Genomic DNA, 17,522 nt, shown 5'->3' with positions numbered 1-17,522 from the left:
CATATCACATTTCTCAAATATCTCGAGAAAATTTGTAAGCAGGTTCGGTAGTTGGATATAATTACTCGGTTTCTTTTTTTTTTATAAGTTCTAATAGGCAGAGATTGTCATAAAGGACTTAAGCGACAGTAGGGTCTGTGGTACTTAAGACCATTGTGATTATTAGTAGTGTCCGATCGAAGATTCGGTTTCGGTTTCGGCCAGTTTCGGCCATAAAATCATGTTTCGGCCGTAATTTCGGTTTCGGCCAAAAAACGGCCGAATCTTTCGGCCTGGCCGAAACATACGAAATAGTACTTCGTATTATGAAACTAAACTATGTGACAAAGACCAAAAGTTGGGGAGCAAGTAGGACAACAATATTTATATATACAGAAATTTGTGTTTCGGTCGGACATTAATTATTAGGTACTTACTGATTATGCTGCGCCGCGTGGAACGTGAGGTGCGTTGGGGTAAGTGCATACAAATCATTCAAGAAAAAAATCCCTTTTAAGATCACTCGTGTGTCTGCCCCTAATAGACTAATTCAATTGAAATTTGGTACACATTTGTCACATATGACAAAGAGTCGGTGATCCAAAGATGGACTAGTAACGTAAATAAATGAACTTTTAACTTTGCGGCCATTTTTTGTATCGTGTGATATATCAGATATTAAATTATAAGATATTTACTAATAATAAGCATTGGTCACGTAAATTATTTTTAGATTTTTTTTGCAAGTATGATATAGAACATTATTTCAATTATTTTTAAAATTAAGCCTATCCAAAGGCGACTTGGAAGAAGTGTCATGGGGATCTACATTCGTTGGGTGAAAAACAAGTTTTTTTGTCTAATTATCGTTTAAAACTCAATCGATCGGCAATAACGCGGGCACATAAAACAAAAAACTTCTTTTTTCACTCATAAAACTCCTTAAACCTAATAAGAGCTAAACAAAAACAAGTGCGAGTCGGACTCGCATTCCAAGGGTTCCGTATATTAAGTCCGTCTCACGCTTGACTGCACATTTCTTATAGATTTTCCTGACATATATAGGTAAAGAACTAATTTGTGTATTTTTTTCAAAATTTTAGATCCAGTAGTTTCGGAGAAGGTGGGCGGAGAATGATCATTTTTTGCCTATTTTCATGAATAACTGCTGAACTATTAATCCTAAAATTATAAAAAAAAAAATTATTTGAGATTCTTACAATGAGCTCTTTTATTTGATATGTAACACTATATAGTTTAAAAAACATTATTTTTTAATTTTTTCATTTACCCCCCCCCCCCCAAAAATGGCTACCGTATTTCAAATTCTCTAAAATAAATTTTATTTACGTTACACGTCCATCTTTGGGTCACAAATTTACATTAGTGTGCCAAATTTACATATGTGTGCCAAATTTCAACTGAATTGGTCCAGTAGTTTCGGAGAAAATAGACTGTGACAGACGGACGGACAGACAGACAGACGCACGAAGAATTATATGTATATGCACTTACCCCAACGCACCTCTCGTTCTACGCTGCGCGGGGTTCATTGCCGCTCCTACCGCCGTAAGTGTAAGTACAACTACATCATCAAGGCTACGATCGAAGATAATCAGTTCAGCACTGAAATAATAGCGGTGGAATGCCAGTATAATATTTAATTATTTATTTTAATTTTATAAATTTAATAGCAAAATAAATAGCGAATATACGATACTCGTACAAGTAAATCTGTAAAGATCTTAGGGGTACATCAGCCGACATATATTTTTAAATTTTATTTTGTCCGCCTTAAATAAATTTCCACCCTGCCGAAACTTTATTTATTTAAATTTCTAATTGAATTGATTTTTCGCCTTATGAATAACCGTATAGAGTAGTAAATAAAATTTTACATCTGACTTAATGACATCTGGGTTTATTCGGTTTAACTTAACTTTACAAAGATGGAGACATGAGGCGCAAGATAGAGACAAATGGAGACAACTGGAGGAGGCCTTCACCCTAAGAGGGGTCCTTACATAATTTAGATTAATAGATAATAGTAAATAATTTTTTAATTTAATTTTCATTATATTAACAAATGATATACCTAAGTGATAATTTAACTGTTGATAAAATAACTAATAATGAATGCATGCAAAATTATGTACTTCAAATAAGGAATTAAAAGGCTTTTTATTTTTATTTTATTTATTTATTTATAACTTTACAAAACGCGTATCTCGACAAAGCCGTAATATGCAGAAAATAGTTAACAATCAAATGAATTAAATTAGAATTTAAATACGTCACGTGTGACATGAACAGACAAGGAGAGCAAGATTTAATGTATTGTTTCTCTTTCTTCTTTCAATGGAACGTTTTTACAGTTTCTGTTCCTCAAAAGAGGTCAGTGGTTATCACTAAACTCAAAACGCTATCTTAAAAAAACTTGATGGGTCAATGACCTGTCCCAGTAAAGTGAGGTAGTGTGCGTGAAGTGCGCTTGTGTGTGAAATGGGGTAAATTGACAGAATCTGAAAATTTACCCACCTCTACTGTCGCCTTAAGTACCATAATCACAATATTCACAATACATATTTGTCGTGAAATTGATGGAATAAGATATTTATTCATGAAAATAAATAGTTGCTGATGGTTAGTGGTTAGATTACAACAGGGTCATACAATTTTTTTTGCAAACTCGTTCGCGTCTTTCCTGTAGACATCGCAAATTTAAGGGAGCCTAAAGCTAATTTTTACGTGGCACCTTTACATTTTTTCAGTTACTTGAGACTCAAATAAGAACCGGTGTCGCCGCTCGTTCCTCTCTACATTTACTAACACTCGCGCAACGGTAGTAAAAACTTGTGTGCCTGGTGAATGGATACGCCTCCTTTAGACAGATTTGATGTCTGGCTTCTTAATCTGAAGGTTATTGTGGCGCAAAAAGGCATGTTTACTTCGTTTTCGGTCAGCGCGGGCGAGTAGCATGCGAGCGTTTGCTCAAAACCGGCGGCGACACGTACCCTGCTCGCATCGCCATTCTAACTTGTTCTGTGGTATTACGTATGTATTAATGATTATTATTATTTACTTCATATTTGTCTTATAAAATTTTATCAAAAAATGGCGTTTAGCTTCCCAACTTTTAATTACCTCTGTATAAAAGTATCTGTGTTCGTATACCGTAGTTAAAAGCGTGTTTCAGTTTTACAGCGAAAGGTTCCGTCAGTTCCGTGTCATACAAATGTTTTCCCTCTAATTGAAAAAACTCTACTTACCGCGGCCGGCATTTAAAAGTTTTATTATAGCAGCTAACTACGGTCATAAAATAGAAAGGTATGCCACCTAGGAACATGCTGCTTTTTATCATGTTCGTACTTAACCCGGCTACATAGAATGAAAACCTGGTTTACCTGGTTATGTACTTATTTGACGCCTATATTATGATGTAGTAATAGACAAGATGCTTGGTCAAGCACATTTACTTATTTTAGCTAAGGTCACTGCGGGCAAGACCGGCATACTTTATTTTTTTTCTACTTTGGAGTGATCTAGTTGCGTTAATTATTCACCTACGTTACCGTTTGTAATCGCATACGATGTAGAATTTAATAATTAATAGTTTAGCCATAGTGACAGATCGTTTTTATCATAAATTTAGCAAAAACATTAGTACATATTTTAAAAAAATCGGCGAGTAGACGGACTTCCCTTGTAGTTTAAGGGAAGTCCGTCTAGTAATGATATCAGCCAATCTATGGGTGCGTATATGTTCGTAGTCGAATTCCTAAAAAGAATGAATCAAGACAATGAAAAGTGTACTTTCAACTTGTTAATATAGGGTTCTGATTCGAAATAAACGCCATTTTTCTAATATAAAGGCAAGTCCGGCATATACTACGAAAATGGGGTGGTAAACCTTTTATGGTTAATAATTACACGTAATCTTTTTTTGGATTTCCGAAATAAAAGACAAATAGAAATTTTAAAATGTATTTTATTCGTTTCTTTTAATTTACTGAGATGAAAATTTAGGAAACTAACATCATGCGTAATGTCAGGAGGATTTGTCGATACCTTATCAGATCGTTATAATATTAAAATCGCAAAAACAGTTGGTAATCTCTGATTTAACGAAAGTTAAAGTTATATGACGGACTTGCCTTGTAAATAATAGACGGACTTTCAATTTTAATGTTATAAATGGTGGAACGTATAATTACAAAACTAAGTCAAATTCTGATATTTTAAACACAGAATAAAGATAACTGGTTCTTATGCTACTTACGTAGGTACTTTCTGATGCACAATCTTTTCAAAACTATTTTTAATAAATTTTTTTCGAACGGCTGTCGAACTTGACTTCGAGTTCAAAACACGAAGTGACTTATTTAGGCGGATTGCTCTGAAATTGGTTGTCACAGCGCCATCTGTTTTAGAGTGAGGGAACTAACGCGCAAAACTGATTAATCGACTAGACTCCAAAGCGGCATACGCCTTCAAATTCAAAAGTTATAACGTGTTGACGGACTTGTCATGTAGACGGTCTTGCCCACAGTGACCTTACCTCCCTACGTAAACACCTACTACTAAGGGAACTACTTACATATTGTTCTTGTAACTCTACATCAGATACAACAATACTATCCCGTCTCAAAATAAAGAGCGTATGCCCTTCTTAAAGACAGGCAACGCACTCGCAACCAGAGGGGTTGGTGCAGGTATCTATGGGCGTCAGTAATCGCTTACCGTCAGGCGATTCACTGCTCGTTTGCCTCATATATCGTAAAACAAATATCAACATATAGAAAATAGAATTATATGTAATTTAATTGATCATGTTTTATAAAAGCATCCTATTCCAGAATAACCTTTTCTAAATCTTAAAATCCTACTTCTAGTCAAACACTTTTCCCTCGATTTCCACTTTTTATATTAGCTGTCTAATGCCGTCTCCGGAGGGGCGGTACATGTTAAAAGGCTGTATTATTTGCCATCCCCCCCTTCATACATAAATCGGCTCGTTACACTTATTGCCTTCACCCACCTGCTGCGAAGGCTCCTCCGGTTTCTACCTTCAATATACGGCTTAATAAGTTCTAATTTAATCTTGTAAGAAATTCCTATGAAGGAAAATATAACTTGTTTTAATAAAGGTGCATAAAGTCCAACAAAACTTCTTACTTTCGTTACCATAGAAACCGTAGTAACATGTCCTTCACATTTTTACACCTATACGAATAGTACGTGTTAATTTTCTACTTTTATATAAAATATATTTGTGGCTACAAGACGGAGTTTCTGTTCTTCTACCTCTACGAACCAGCTACAACCACCGCACCGCTGAACATTGGTCCTTCGAGAGAGAAGAAAGGACGAAGATTGGAAATTCCAGCTTGCGATAAATGGTCACCGATCCATCGTCTTCTTCGTGCGAAAATATTCACGCTTTTAAAAAGAAGTACGCAAACGGCGCGAAACAATAGGGCTACAATACCTATTCGCCGCACATATTCATCGTCATATATATTCGTGCATCTGTTCACGCAAAAATTCGCGTGCGACGCGAAACCTATTCGTCGCATCGCGCTATAACGTCGGTTCTACGCTTCAATTCATTGTGGACCTATATTTCAAGCAAAAATTCGCGTGCGACGCGAAGCCTATTCGTCGCATCGCGCTATAACGTCGGTTCTACGCTTCAATTCATCGTGGACCTACATTTCAAGCAAAAATTCGCGTGCGACGCGAAACCTATTCGTCGCATCGCGCTATAACATCGGTTCTACGCTTCAATTCATCGTGAACCTCCCATTTAAAACAAATATTTCAAGCAAGTAAGCTACTTCGCGGGCGGCGCGAACTGTGAGAAAACCAACTCATTCGTCGCATCGTGCAATTCTTTGATAAAATATCTACAATTTTAATATGTAATTCGTCGAAATTTAATTCGTCGCGAAAATTTGTATTTTTTATATTCGCCGCCATTGGGCTGCCAAGTCCGCCATCATCGCCATGCTTTGGCGCTGACGCAAGTGGCGCAACCACGACGTAGCCACGCGCAGCAGAGGACGTCGCCCAATCAGAGGACCGGCCATCGTTGAAAACTTCAACGCGATTGGAGGACAACAAATATCGTTCGTTCTTTTCATTCCACACTTTCATTCTTTGCAATAACTTCACTCAATTTGTCTTTGGCACATCGTTATTTTTACAAGACGCTTTAACGCCATTTTGATAAAAAATATTTCGTTTTCTTTTAGTGAACGCTTTAAAATATAAATATTTGATGGTTATTGCAGGAAGTGAAAGTTGTGCATTTTATGTTATAAGTAGTTTGGACTGTGGACTGCTTTGTGTAAAGTTTTATGTGGTTCTTTAAGTCACAACCATTAACAATGGCTCCGACATCAGAGGATTTGAAGCAGTTACGAGCCTCGCGAGGTTATACTAAGGCTTCAATTACCCGCCTTTATAATTTTACCAGCAATGAAAATGATGTAGGTCTTAGTGCAATGTTTGCCTTGGAGACAAAGCGTACAAGAATAGTTGAGTTGTTTAACGAATATGAACAGTATAACAAGGAGATTTTAGCCTTAGACGAAGCAGACGCGGAGGATGTAGCGGACTATGAGGCAAAGTATTACCACATCCTCACAATTCTTAACGAGGCAATCAAAAACAAGTCCTCGCCCTCGTCCAATGCACCTGTGTCATCCTGTCAAAATAACTACAAGGCCAAACTGCCTACCATCAAAATTGATACATATACTGGAAAGTACAGTGAGTATACGGGTTTCGTTAATCTATTTAGGGCCATAATACACAATGACAGATCCATCGATAATGTCCAGAAATTGTACTATTTGCGCTCATTTCTTGCAAATGAACCCTTTGACTTGATCAAGAACCTTCCTCTTGCTGAAGGCAACTATGAGGAGGCTCTTAAGCTTTTAGAGGAAAGGTATAATCATAAGTTTAAAATTGTAAATGAGCACATTAATTCCTTGCTTGATATAAATGCCTTGGTCAAATCTACCCCAGTAAATTTAAGACAGTTTGTGTCAAGTGTCAAACAATCTTTGTCTGCATTAAAGAACTTAAGTGTAAGTACTGATAACTGGGATCCTATTATATTGGCTATTTTGTACCGTAAATTAGACACCTACACGTCACGGGCATACCAATTGGAGCGCGATGACACCGAGGAGCCTACAGTCACCGAGTTCCTGCTGTACTTGGAGAAACGCGCCTTGGCACTGGAGAATGCTGAGCCGTCGCCGACAGCCGGGAAGTCTCACCACAAAGCAGTAGTAAATGTGACAGCGACTGCCTCGCCTGCCTGCAGCTATTGTAAGTCTAAACACCGAATATTTGACTGTAGCAAATTCAAGATGCTTACTAGTAGTGAAAGGATAGCTTTCGGCAAAAATAATAGCCTATGCTCTGTCTGTCTAAACAAACACAATGGTAAATGCCGCTTTCATTTCCGGTGTAGTACTTGCAAACAAGCTCATAATACCTTACTGCATCCGGACTCGGCTAACCAACCCCAAGTTTCTTTAGTATCAAATTTGGGGCATAATGGGGTACTATTACCCACAGTCAGAGTAAAGCTTTATTCACGGACAGGTAGCGAGGTACATGTAAAAGCTCTTTTAGATTGTTGTTCACAAAGCTCTTTAGCCACCACTAAATTAATAGGTATTTTAGGATTGACCCCAAGCAAGGACAACAGCAACATTATTGGTGCTGGAGAAAAAAGTACTGATACACAGTATTCTATACCTTTAGATGTGTATTCTTTGACCATGCCTTACCGAGTCACTGCGAATTGTAATATAATGGACAAAATTACCTGCAAGCTCCCACAAAATGAGATCAAATTGGACGCTATTAATATACCTGATGGAATCACTCTGTCCGATGTTGATTTCCATCAGCCGTCTGAGATCAATTTACTTCTAGGTGCGGACATATTTTTCCAGGTCCTCCTTCTGGAGCCAGTTCCCGGTCAGCAGGAGCGGTCTGCGCAGCCTGTTGAAGACCCAGCCAGTTCACACCCGACTGTTGTAAATACAAAGTTTGGCTACATCATAGGTGGGGGTTTACCGCGGCAACAAACCAGTGACAAAAGTAAGGTAACGCTTTTATGTACTCAATGTGACTCAAGTCTTAACGAGAGTCTGCAAAAATTTTGGAATGCAGAAAGCATCCCTGAAACCTTTTGTGAAGGCATGTCTGAGCATCAACTGTGTGAAAACATATTTCAGAACACAACTGTGTTGGAAAACAACAAGTTTCAGGTTGATTTGCCTTTAAAAGTTCCTTTGAATGAGGTCAATGATGTGCTCGGTAGCTCTTTTGATATGGCTTATTATAGGTTCCTTAACCTCGAAAAAAGATTACACAAAAATATAAATTTGCTATCAGATTATGAGAAGTTCATCAATGAATATGTAGACTTGAAGCATGGGCACTATATTGACTTCAATCAATTGGATTTTGAGAATGATCCTCTATACTTTGCATCCCATCATGCTGTAATTAATGACTCTAGCATAACTACACGTACCCGGGTAGTTTTTTGACTGTTCTTTGCAATCTAACAAAAAGGTATCGCTCAATGACATTTTGCTTAATGGACCTCCGGTACAAAAAGACTTGTTTGACATAATGCTTTTGTTCCGATTAGGCAACTATACCTTCTCCACAGACATACGACGCATGTTTCGATGTGTTGAAGTTAATCCGATGCATGCCAAATTACAAAATATTTTGTGGAGAAGCAATCCTAATGAGTCTCTAAAATGCATACAATTAGATACTGTTACCTACGGGCAAAAGAGTAGTTCATATTTAAGCACTCGATGCTTACTAGAGCTCGCAGATAGGTATGAAAGTGATTTCCCACTTGCAGCTTATATATTAAGGAATTGCACCTATGTAGATGACATGTGTTTTTCAAACTCCGATTTAAAGGTTATGATGGAAGCCAAATCGCAATTAAGGGAGTTGTTAAGTAAGGGTAGTTTCAATACACACAAGTGGGCATCTAATGATCAGCAAGTCTTAGAGGGCATTCCCAACGATAAACGGCAGTTTGATGACTTAGACTTCCAAAAGGATAATTTATATTTAAAGACTTTAGGTTTAAAACTTAATATGCGAGAGGATTTCTTTGTTTTTTCTTGCCCCGAGGCCTTTAAAAAGGAAAAACCTACCAAAAAAGAAATATTAAGCTATATTTCGAAATTTTATGATCCGCTAGGTTTTATAGCGCCAATTATCATGAAGGCAAAGGCTTTCATGCAAAATATATATGCTGAGAAAATAGGTTGGAATGAGGTTCCTTCAGCTATGCTGCTTCAGGAGTGGTCTTCATTTGCTTTCAAGTTATCTCAAATGGAACCCTTCACCATTAATAGGAACCTGCACATCCCCTCGAATGCTTCTGCATTGCAATTGATAGGGTTTGCTGATGCATGTAGCACGACAGGTTACGGCTGTTGTGTGTATCTTCGGGTGGTCGACGAACACGGTAATGCTTCACTTTCATTACTTTGTGCTAAATCTCGAATCAACCCCCGCAATAAGGATACGCTCACCATAGCTCGCTTAGAACTGTGTGCTATGCTACTATTATCTAAACTCATCGCTCGTGTTTATGAAACGCTAAAATCGCAATTAAACATACAAGATGTATATCTGTTTTCTGACTCGCAAATTGCGCTAGCATGGGTGAAAACAGAGCCTTTAAGGCTTCAAGCTTTTGTTGCCAATCGGGTCAGGTTGATTCGGGATTTCACAGATAGATGGCGCTGGCTGTACGTACCCAGTGGAGAAAATCCGAGCGATTGCCTGAGCAGAGGCACAGATCCAGATGAGCTGCGCCACATACCCATGTGGCTGCACGGCCCAAGCTTTCTACAGGAAGGTAACTATAATTTTAATGATAAGCTTAACCCTCCTGCAATCGATGACCTACCTGAATTGAAAAAGGCTCCCTCTAGTGCCAAGGTGACGCTAGTTACTCAAAAAGGATCAGATCCTTACGATTTCTTAGAAAGGTATTCTGATCTCAACAAAATGGTAAGGGTAATGGCCTATGTTATGAGGTTTTGCTCTAATTTAAAAACTAAAAACACGAATAATCTTGAGCATCTCTCCGCTAAGGAGCTTCAATTAGCTTTACTCCAGATTATAAAACGTGAACAAGGCATTTACTTCAAACATGAAATTGACAGTCTCAAGGCTAACTTAGATAATGTTAAAGGTTCGCTTAACTCCTTACATCCTTTTCTTGATAATCAAGGTCTGCTGAGAGTTGGTGGCAGAATAAAAAACGCAAATGTGTCATACTCACAAAAACATCCTGTGATACTACCGAGGGAATCTCGCATAACAAAGCTTATTGTAAAGCACGAGCACCTTAGGCTGCTACATTCTCCGCCCAAGTTATTATTGTCAAGCTTAAATGATAAATATTGGATTGTAAATGGTCTTAGCTATGTAAAAAGTATAGTTAACAAATGCTTACCTTGTTTCAGAATGAAAGCTCAGTGTGCAAAACAGCTGATGGGTTCTTTGCCACCTGAAAGGGTCACGGCCTGCCGAGCATTCCAAAAAGTCGGCATCGACTTTGCAGGTCCGATTGCAGTGAAGAATTCTCGAGTAAGAAGAGCTTTACAGACAAAAGGCTATATATGCGTATTTGTTTGTTTTGTGACAAAGGCTATACATCTGGAGCTCTCTTCAGACTTAACCACTGATGCTTTCCTTGCTTGTTTCAAGCGATTCATAGCGCGGAGAGGCCTTCCTACCGACGTATTTTGTGACAATGGTGGATGCTTTAAGGGGGCAAAGAACCAATTAGCTGAGCTGTACAATTTAAATGCATCACAAGTTCATCGGACTCTGGTGCAATCCTATGCGGCACAGCAACGCATTACCTTTCACTTCGTGCCAAGCTATTCACCAGTGTTTGCTGGTCTTGCCGAAGCTGCTGTTAAAAGCACTAAGTACCACTTGAAGCGCATATTGCAAGCTTATGTACTAACGTATGAACAAATTCATACTATTTTATGTCAAATTGAAGGGACCTTGAATTCTAGGCCACTTTTGCCTGTAACTGCTGATGATATTAACGATCACAGCTATCTTACGCCTGGCCACTTTCTGATTGGCACTTGTATGACATCCCTACCGGAAGCGGACTTGGCCGAGTTACCTAATAATAGATTAAAGTTCTGGGAAATCTGTAACAAGGTTAAGGGCCACTTTTGGAAGGTATGGCATAAGTATTATATAAATGTATTACAATGTCGTCCCAAGTGGCGCGATAGCCAACCAAATGTTAAAGTTGGTTCGTTAGTTATTATGAGAGAGCCTAACTCTCCCCCCATGACATGGCCCATGGCCAGAATTGTTAAAGTATATCCTGGTGATGATGATAAGGTGCGCGTTGTAGACCTCGTGGCACCTAATAAAAAGGTGTACAAGGGTCGTTCTCGCATTTCGTGCAAATCGGTGTTTTCGGAAATTTACCAAAAATGTGGTGGCGTTTTCAAATATCTGTTAATGCAAGGTTGTAACATAGGGCCTAAAGTATATGTCTCTCCAATGAACAATTCTAAAAAGGTATGTATTTTCTTTATATGTACAATTAACACCCAATTTTTTCATTCATCTCTACATGTAACGCGTGAAGATATAACTTTGACCTACATTTTAACCTTAAGACACTACAAATAGAAAATTCGTTGTTTGTTCAATAAATGACTTATTTAGTTATGTTTTAAATCGTATAATATTAGAAGCTAGAAATAAATAATACAAACTATACAGCCTTATAAGTGTATGGTTCAAGTAATTTCTTCATTACCGACGCGAGAAATAGATTAGCTATATTTTGCTATATAGCGAGGGTATATAGCGCCTACCGCCGATGCAACACATTGTTCGTTAATCAGTTGTCCACGTGATCTCGTAGCGGACGCCCGTATGCCGCTGTTAGCGAAAATATATACGATCTCTCCTGTCGGGAAGGAGTGTGGTTCTCGTTAGTCTTCATCGCCATCGCGTGATTTATACAGTAAGTAGCAAGTGTACATTATTATAATTATACGTAATGAAGTGTTTTAGTGTCGCCTTTCAGATGGTTTATTCTGCAAAATTAAGGTCTGATGCCAACTGATGTAGGCGACAAAAACTTCCAAAACTTCATTCATATCGGTTTCATTCACTTCTTTTCCTTCCAATTTTACTGGGGAAGGTAATGAATGACTTAAGAAGGTAATGATAATATATTAGAGGCAGTGCATTTAATGGAAAGAGGCTTAGTTATTATAAATATTACGTTGTTATAAACATTTAAAACTGTATATGATAATAGGGGAGCCCAACCGGGGAGCCTTTGTAGTCTAAGATGGTCGACCTTCACCGATATGTCTTCACCTTCACCGGATGAAACTTACATATTATGAAAGAAAATATGTTCCTGAACATAAATAAATAGGGTTGCTTAAAGAAATATGGTCAAGACTATTTTTAATTATTTAAAAAAAAAATTTTTTTTTTCTTCAAATTTCACCGATTTGTCTGACAAACGAAATAAGTTCCAATGGAAAGTATACAACTTGTACAATATAAATCAACTAGGTTGCCTATCTTTTTCCGGTCACTATTATGTGGTTATAGGGTTGCTTGCGAAAATCCGGTCACAAATAAGGGTTGCCAGGCTTTTAAATAAAATAAGAAGGGAAGACTTTTAGCGATAACTCATAAACGGCTTAACTTATCAAGTTTGCTTTAATTTTGTTTGAATGAGTTTATTAAGCACTATTTTTATGATTTTTTTTTATATTTTTTGAATCGATTTTTCAAAAGTTAGAAGGAATAACCGTTTTTTGTTCTTTCTAAATTATTATTTCCGAAATGATTCACTTTATCAAAAAATGTTGTTTGCAAACTCCTATTTATTTTTAAAGACCTATCCAACGACACCCCACACTATAGGGTTAAAACGATAAAAAAAAATTTCATAGGTACAAAACGCGAATGATTTAAATACATTTTGTCTATGCTAATTTTTGAAAATTTGAAAACTATGTTTTATGTGATATGGTGCGCAGATGATCAAACCGACTTAACAAACACTTGGGGTTGACAATCTCGACTTATAATGATGATAAGTAAATGGTAAATGTACCATCTAGCTTGAACATTATAAGTTGAGATTGTCAACCCCAAGTGTATGTCAAGTCGGTTCGGTGCTTAAGACACATGTTTTTAATATTGTTGATTTTAATTGGTGTTAATTTTCTTGAAATACAGTATTTTTATGTTTGATTTCATAAGTTTGTTTCATTACCGTCCACTGATAAAATTACCATCTCGGCCGAATTCATTACCAGCACGTAGTTCATTACCAGTAGCCTTATTAAATGAAAAGTAATAACGTTACAAAGGTGCCTTTAGCAGAAAAATGTTAATAAATGAATCCACAAATTGACGAAACTCAAAAGTTTACCATTTAAAAGAAAAATTACAAATCGAGAGAATCTCACCGATTTGCACGAAATGAGAGAATGACCCACAAACGTTCCTTAAGCGGTTTCGCTGTGTTACCTATCGAATAATTTGCTTGTGTATAGAAATCTGTTATGCATTGTGTTTATTACAACTATATGTTTGGACCATAAATATGCCTAAAAAATGTTAAGTTTATAGTTGATAAAAAGGCTATTATTATTTACCTATTTGATTATAACTGTAAGTTTGTTAGTTTAACTACTATATTGTTAATACCACTCAGAAGCTAAAGAGTGATTACTTAGTTTACTCCATTGTGTTCATCAACATACGCGTTGTATTTCTTGTTATTTAATAATATTCCTTAAGATATTCCTTAAGATGATCTCAATAGTATTGATCTTCCCTTGTTTTTTCTGTAGGATTTGAATAACAAAAATGTTTAATAAGATGTAACATTTATAATCTTTTAAGGCGAAGGTTTCGGCCCCGCCCCAGCATGTTGGCAAGTCCAACAAAACTTCTTACTTTCGTTACCATAGAAACCGTAGTAACATGTCCTTCACATTTTTACACCTATACGAATAGTACGTGTTAATTTTCTACTTTTATATAAAATATATTTGTGGCTACAAGACGGAGTTTCTGTTCTTCTACCTCTACGAACCAGCTACAACCACCGCACCGCTGAACAGCGCAGAGAGGCGCTCAAATTGTAGGTCTAATAACATTGCAGGGAAGACCGCTTTCAGATGAAAGGTGCCTGGCGTCCGTTGGCTCGTTGGGTGGACGACATTCGGAAGGCGCGGGTCACTTCTGGATTAGATCGGCTCAGGACCGGGACCAGTGGAGTAATCGAACGGAGGCCTATGCTCAGCAGTGGGCGATAAAAGGCAGATATTATGATGATGATGTCGTCAGAACTAAACGGTGTAATGAATTGTTAATGGTAACATTCGGATTCAGACTTTACCAGCATTACTGCTGCATTATTTCGGTGTATCATTGCTACTGATTATATTATTTAATTGCAGCACATGTCCAAAATTCAGGCACAAAAATTGTCTTTTATATTTTGTGGGTAAGAAAATGCATTTTTTAGGTGACGACGCACCTACTTTTCCTTCAACTATTGCTTTCTGACTTAAAGTTAATCAGATACAAAAATTCACCACAGAAATATAATTAGGAACGACCCAATATACTTCTTCTCCCATTTCCCACGGCCTCCTGCCGAGCCTGGCTAAATATCTTCTTTATTAACTTTGCCAAATTACCCGATTAAATAGGCACCAATCAGCGTGTGTACTGTCCATTTATAAAATCTTTAAGGAACCCATTTAAATAAGTGAGTTTTTTCTTCTTTTAGATAGACTGAGAAAAAACCTTTGCCAATATCGTGTCCGTAAGAATTTAATTAAGTTAGGTAAGTTTCTATAGTCTCAATTATCTTATAAACTAATTTAGTCCTTCCAAGTTATGTTTATAAAAATATACAATTTAATTTAGTAAATTCTAACGTGATAATGAAATAAAAGGAAGTTAGGGTTTTTTGGGAATCTGCGTAGAATGTTGTAAGTTTTCTCCAGTTTTTCCGATACCAATATCGTAAAATAACTTCCGAAACGTCACGAAAAATGATTGGAATCGATTAAGTGGTTTTGTTAAGGTAATTACTAAATTACTAATGGTTCAACTTAAATTATTCACAGAAGCCTTTTAACTCGTCATAAATTTGTTGATAAGACAATGAAAATTGGGCCTCAGTTACTCACAGCCATATTTGAACTTTAAGATACGTCAAATATAAGATATCGAAACGATTGTTTGACACTGACATATCCGATCCATATCGTTTCAATATCTTATATTTGACGTATCTTAAAGTTCGAATATGGCTGTCAGAGTCCTATATTTAAGACGCACCCAAAATATAAATAACGAGCAGCGATCAATAAAAAAGTGATCATCATAATGTTTTACGAAGGTCGAAATGGTAAGCTGACAGCTAAAACACATTAATAGAACTGTCATCACTCTTTGAAACCTCATATCTTATTGTTGCATCGATAATGATGGAAACTAAGTAGTTTTAAGTAGGAAAAAAATTATTCAACTGAAAATTAAATGTAGGTACCTAAAAAATTGGCGTGATCATTTATCATTCATTCTATTCGCCTCTCTCTATATTTCGATTTGATCAAACAAGCTCGCTTCCTTTATATACTTTTAAACCATCTAAACCGACCTAGAAATCAAATAGACGAATTCCATCACAAAAATTATGAAGTAATAATGTCTATTTGTGCTTTATATTATCTACCGATTGTACCATCGCCCACAATGTTATTTAACAGTTCGTAAACCTTATTACAAAAGGCATAAGGCCCATGGACAGTTAAGAGTGTTGGTGTACAACTCGCGTAAATAATATTTCCCGCATTTCTGTTTTATTTCGTACATTTCTCGTGTCCCAGTGATTTAATTTGTCCAATGCCCGGAGCAGGATTAGATTTCCCGGGATGGTATGTACTTCATTGGACGCTAACTAGGTTTGGTCACCACTATTTGTAATTGTCCACTGTGATAGGATTTTTATTGAAGCTCAAACATAAATAGAACGAAATGGTATTTGTTCTACGAGCTTGTAGGTTAAATTGTTGTGGATTGTTGATATAAAATTGATTGCAGTTAGGAGTAAACTTTGTTGCTTTTGAACTTTTATACATTAGCGGCTTAAATTTTTTGTGGTGTATTTTAATATACGTGCACACTTTGATTACTTCCCATTTCTGATTTTGCGTAGGTACCTACTTGCGTATTTTTTTATTTTTTTATTTGGAAAGAAACAGAAATAAGTGAGCAGGAGATAAGTTTACAAGGACACACTAAGGACATTCACTTATTTCCTTAACAGCTCTCACTAAGGCATATATAACAGAAATATCATACTTTTATTTTATTAACATACTAACACCTAGATGCTGAGCTCATCAAACAGAATGAAGAAATTTGGCTAAGAATCCATATTAATATTATAAATGCGAAAGTGTGTCTGTTTGTCTGTCTGTCTGTTACCTCTTCACGGTTAAACCGCTGAACCGATTTAGTTGTAATTTGGTATGGAGATAGTTTGAGTCCCGGGGAAGGACATAGGGTAGTTTTTATCTCAGAAATCACCCTTTAGGGGGTGAGAAGGGGGGTGAACATTTGTATGGGAAATCGATAAAAAGCAGATTGGGTAACAATAAGCTGCCCAAATTACTAACTCCACGCAGACGAAGTCGCGGGCAAAAGCTAGTACGATATCTTATTATTATTCTAAAAAAACGATCATCATACGCCAAGTAGTACAAGCTGAAATGTATGTATATTTTACCTGTATGAAAATTGTATATTGAGATAAATAAACTAAACTAACTAATAGTGACGTATATATGAAATCACAATAAACACTAATAATGTGTAAATAGCTTCAATGTAAAACATAGTCGCACTTATCCTGCAACCACACTTCAAGCAGATTGCTAGTTAATTACTGGATTCAGTACTTTGGAGGCCAATTTCTCCCAGTACGTTAAGTTTGGGCAGCCAAAAAAAATACGTGTCTGTTGTTTTAGACTACTCTATAACATATATAAAATTAAATTAAATCGGAGCCGGAAAGTTGGATAAATACGGCTAACCCTTCCTTCTTTAGCCGTATTTAATGTTACTGAATTTTGACTAGTTAGAAAAGTCTCAAGAATAGCTTGATAGATATTCAAATCGGGCCGTTAGTCACATTTCTGCAACATAAACTCCTTACAACTTTTACATTAAAGATCAAAGTTAAATTCAGAAACTTCATACCTAACGTAGGTACCTGGCTATGTTTACCCTCTAGAAGCTTAAATACGCGTAAACAGAACCCCTTCAGCATTATAACCATTGTTTATGAATGTTAATAAGCGTAAACATTATCGTAAATATTCTTGGTACGTCTTCATAAAGTCTCGTGAAGATGTTGAGGCGACAGA

At 36.7% G+C, this 17,522-nt stretch overlaps 2 protein-coding genes across 2 annotated transcripts in view; one reads left to right on the top strand and one right to left on the bottom strand.

Moving 5' to 3' along the window:
- Window positions 1-17,522, bottom strand: part of LOC134649408 (acid sphingomyelinase-like phosphodiesterase 3a) — a 93,034-nt gene that overhangs the window by 59,099 nt on the left and 16,413 nt on the right. The gene's annotated exons all lie outside the window — the stretch shown is intronic.
- LOC134649733 (uncharacterized) lies at window positions 6,369-10,525 on the top strand. The gene is made up of 3 exons (XM_063504564.1): window positions 6,369-8,106; window positions 9,782-9,907; window positions 10,521-10,525. The coding sequence occupies exons 1-3, from the start codon at window positions 6,369-6,371 to the stop codon at window positions 10,523-10,525; spliced, it is 1,869 nt and encodes a 622-aa protein (XP_063360634.1).

Source organism: Cydia amplana, chromosome 7, assembly GCF_948474715.1.
Source record: "Cydia amplana chromosome 7, ilCydAmpl1.1, whole genome shotgun sequence".
In the NCBI taxonomy this organism is placed as follows: Eukaryota; Metazoa; Arthropoda; class Insecta; order Lepidoptera; family Tortricidae; genus Cydia; species Cydia amplana.
The sequence above is the reverse complement of the archived record's forward strand: the minus strand, read 5'-3'. Positions and strand labels throughout refer to the sequence as shown.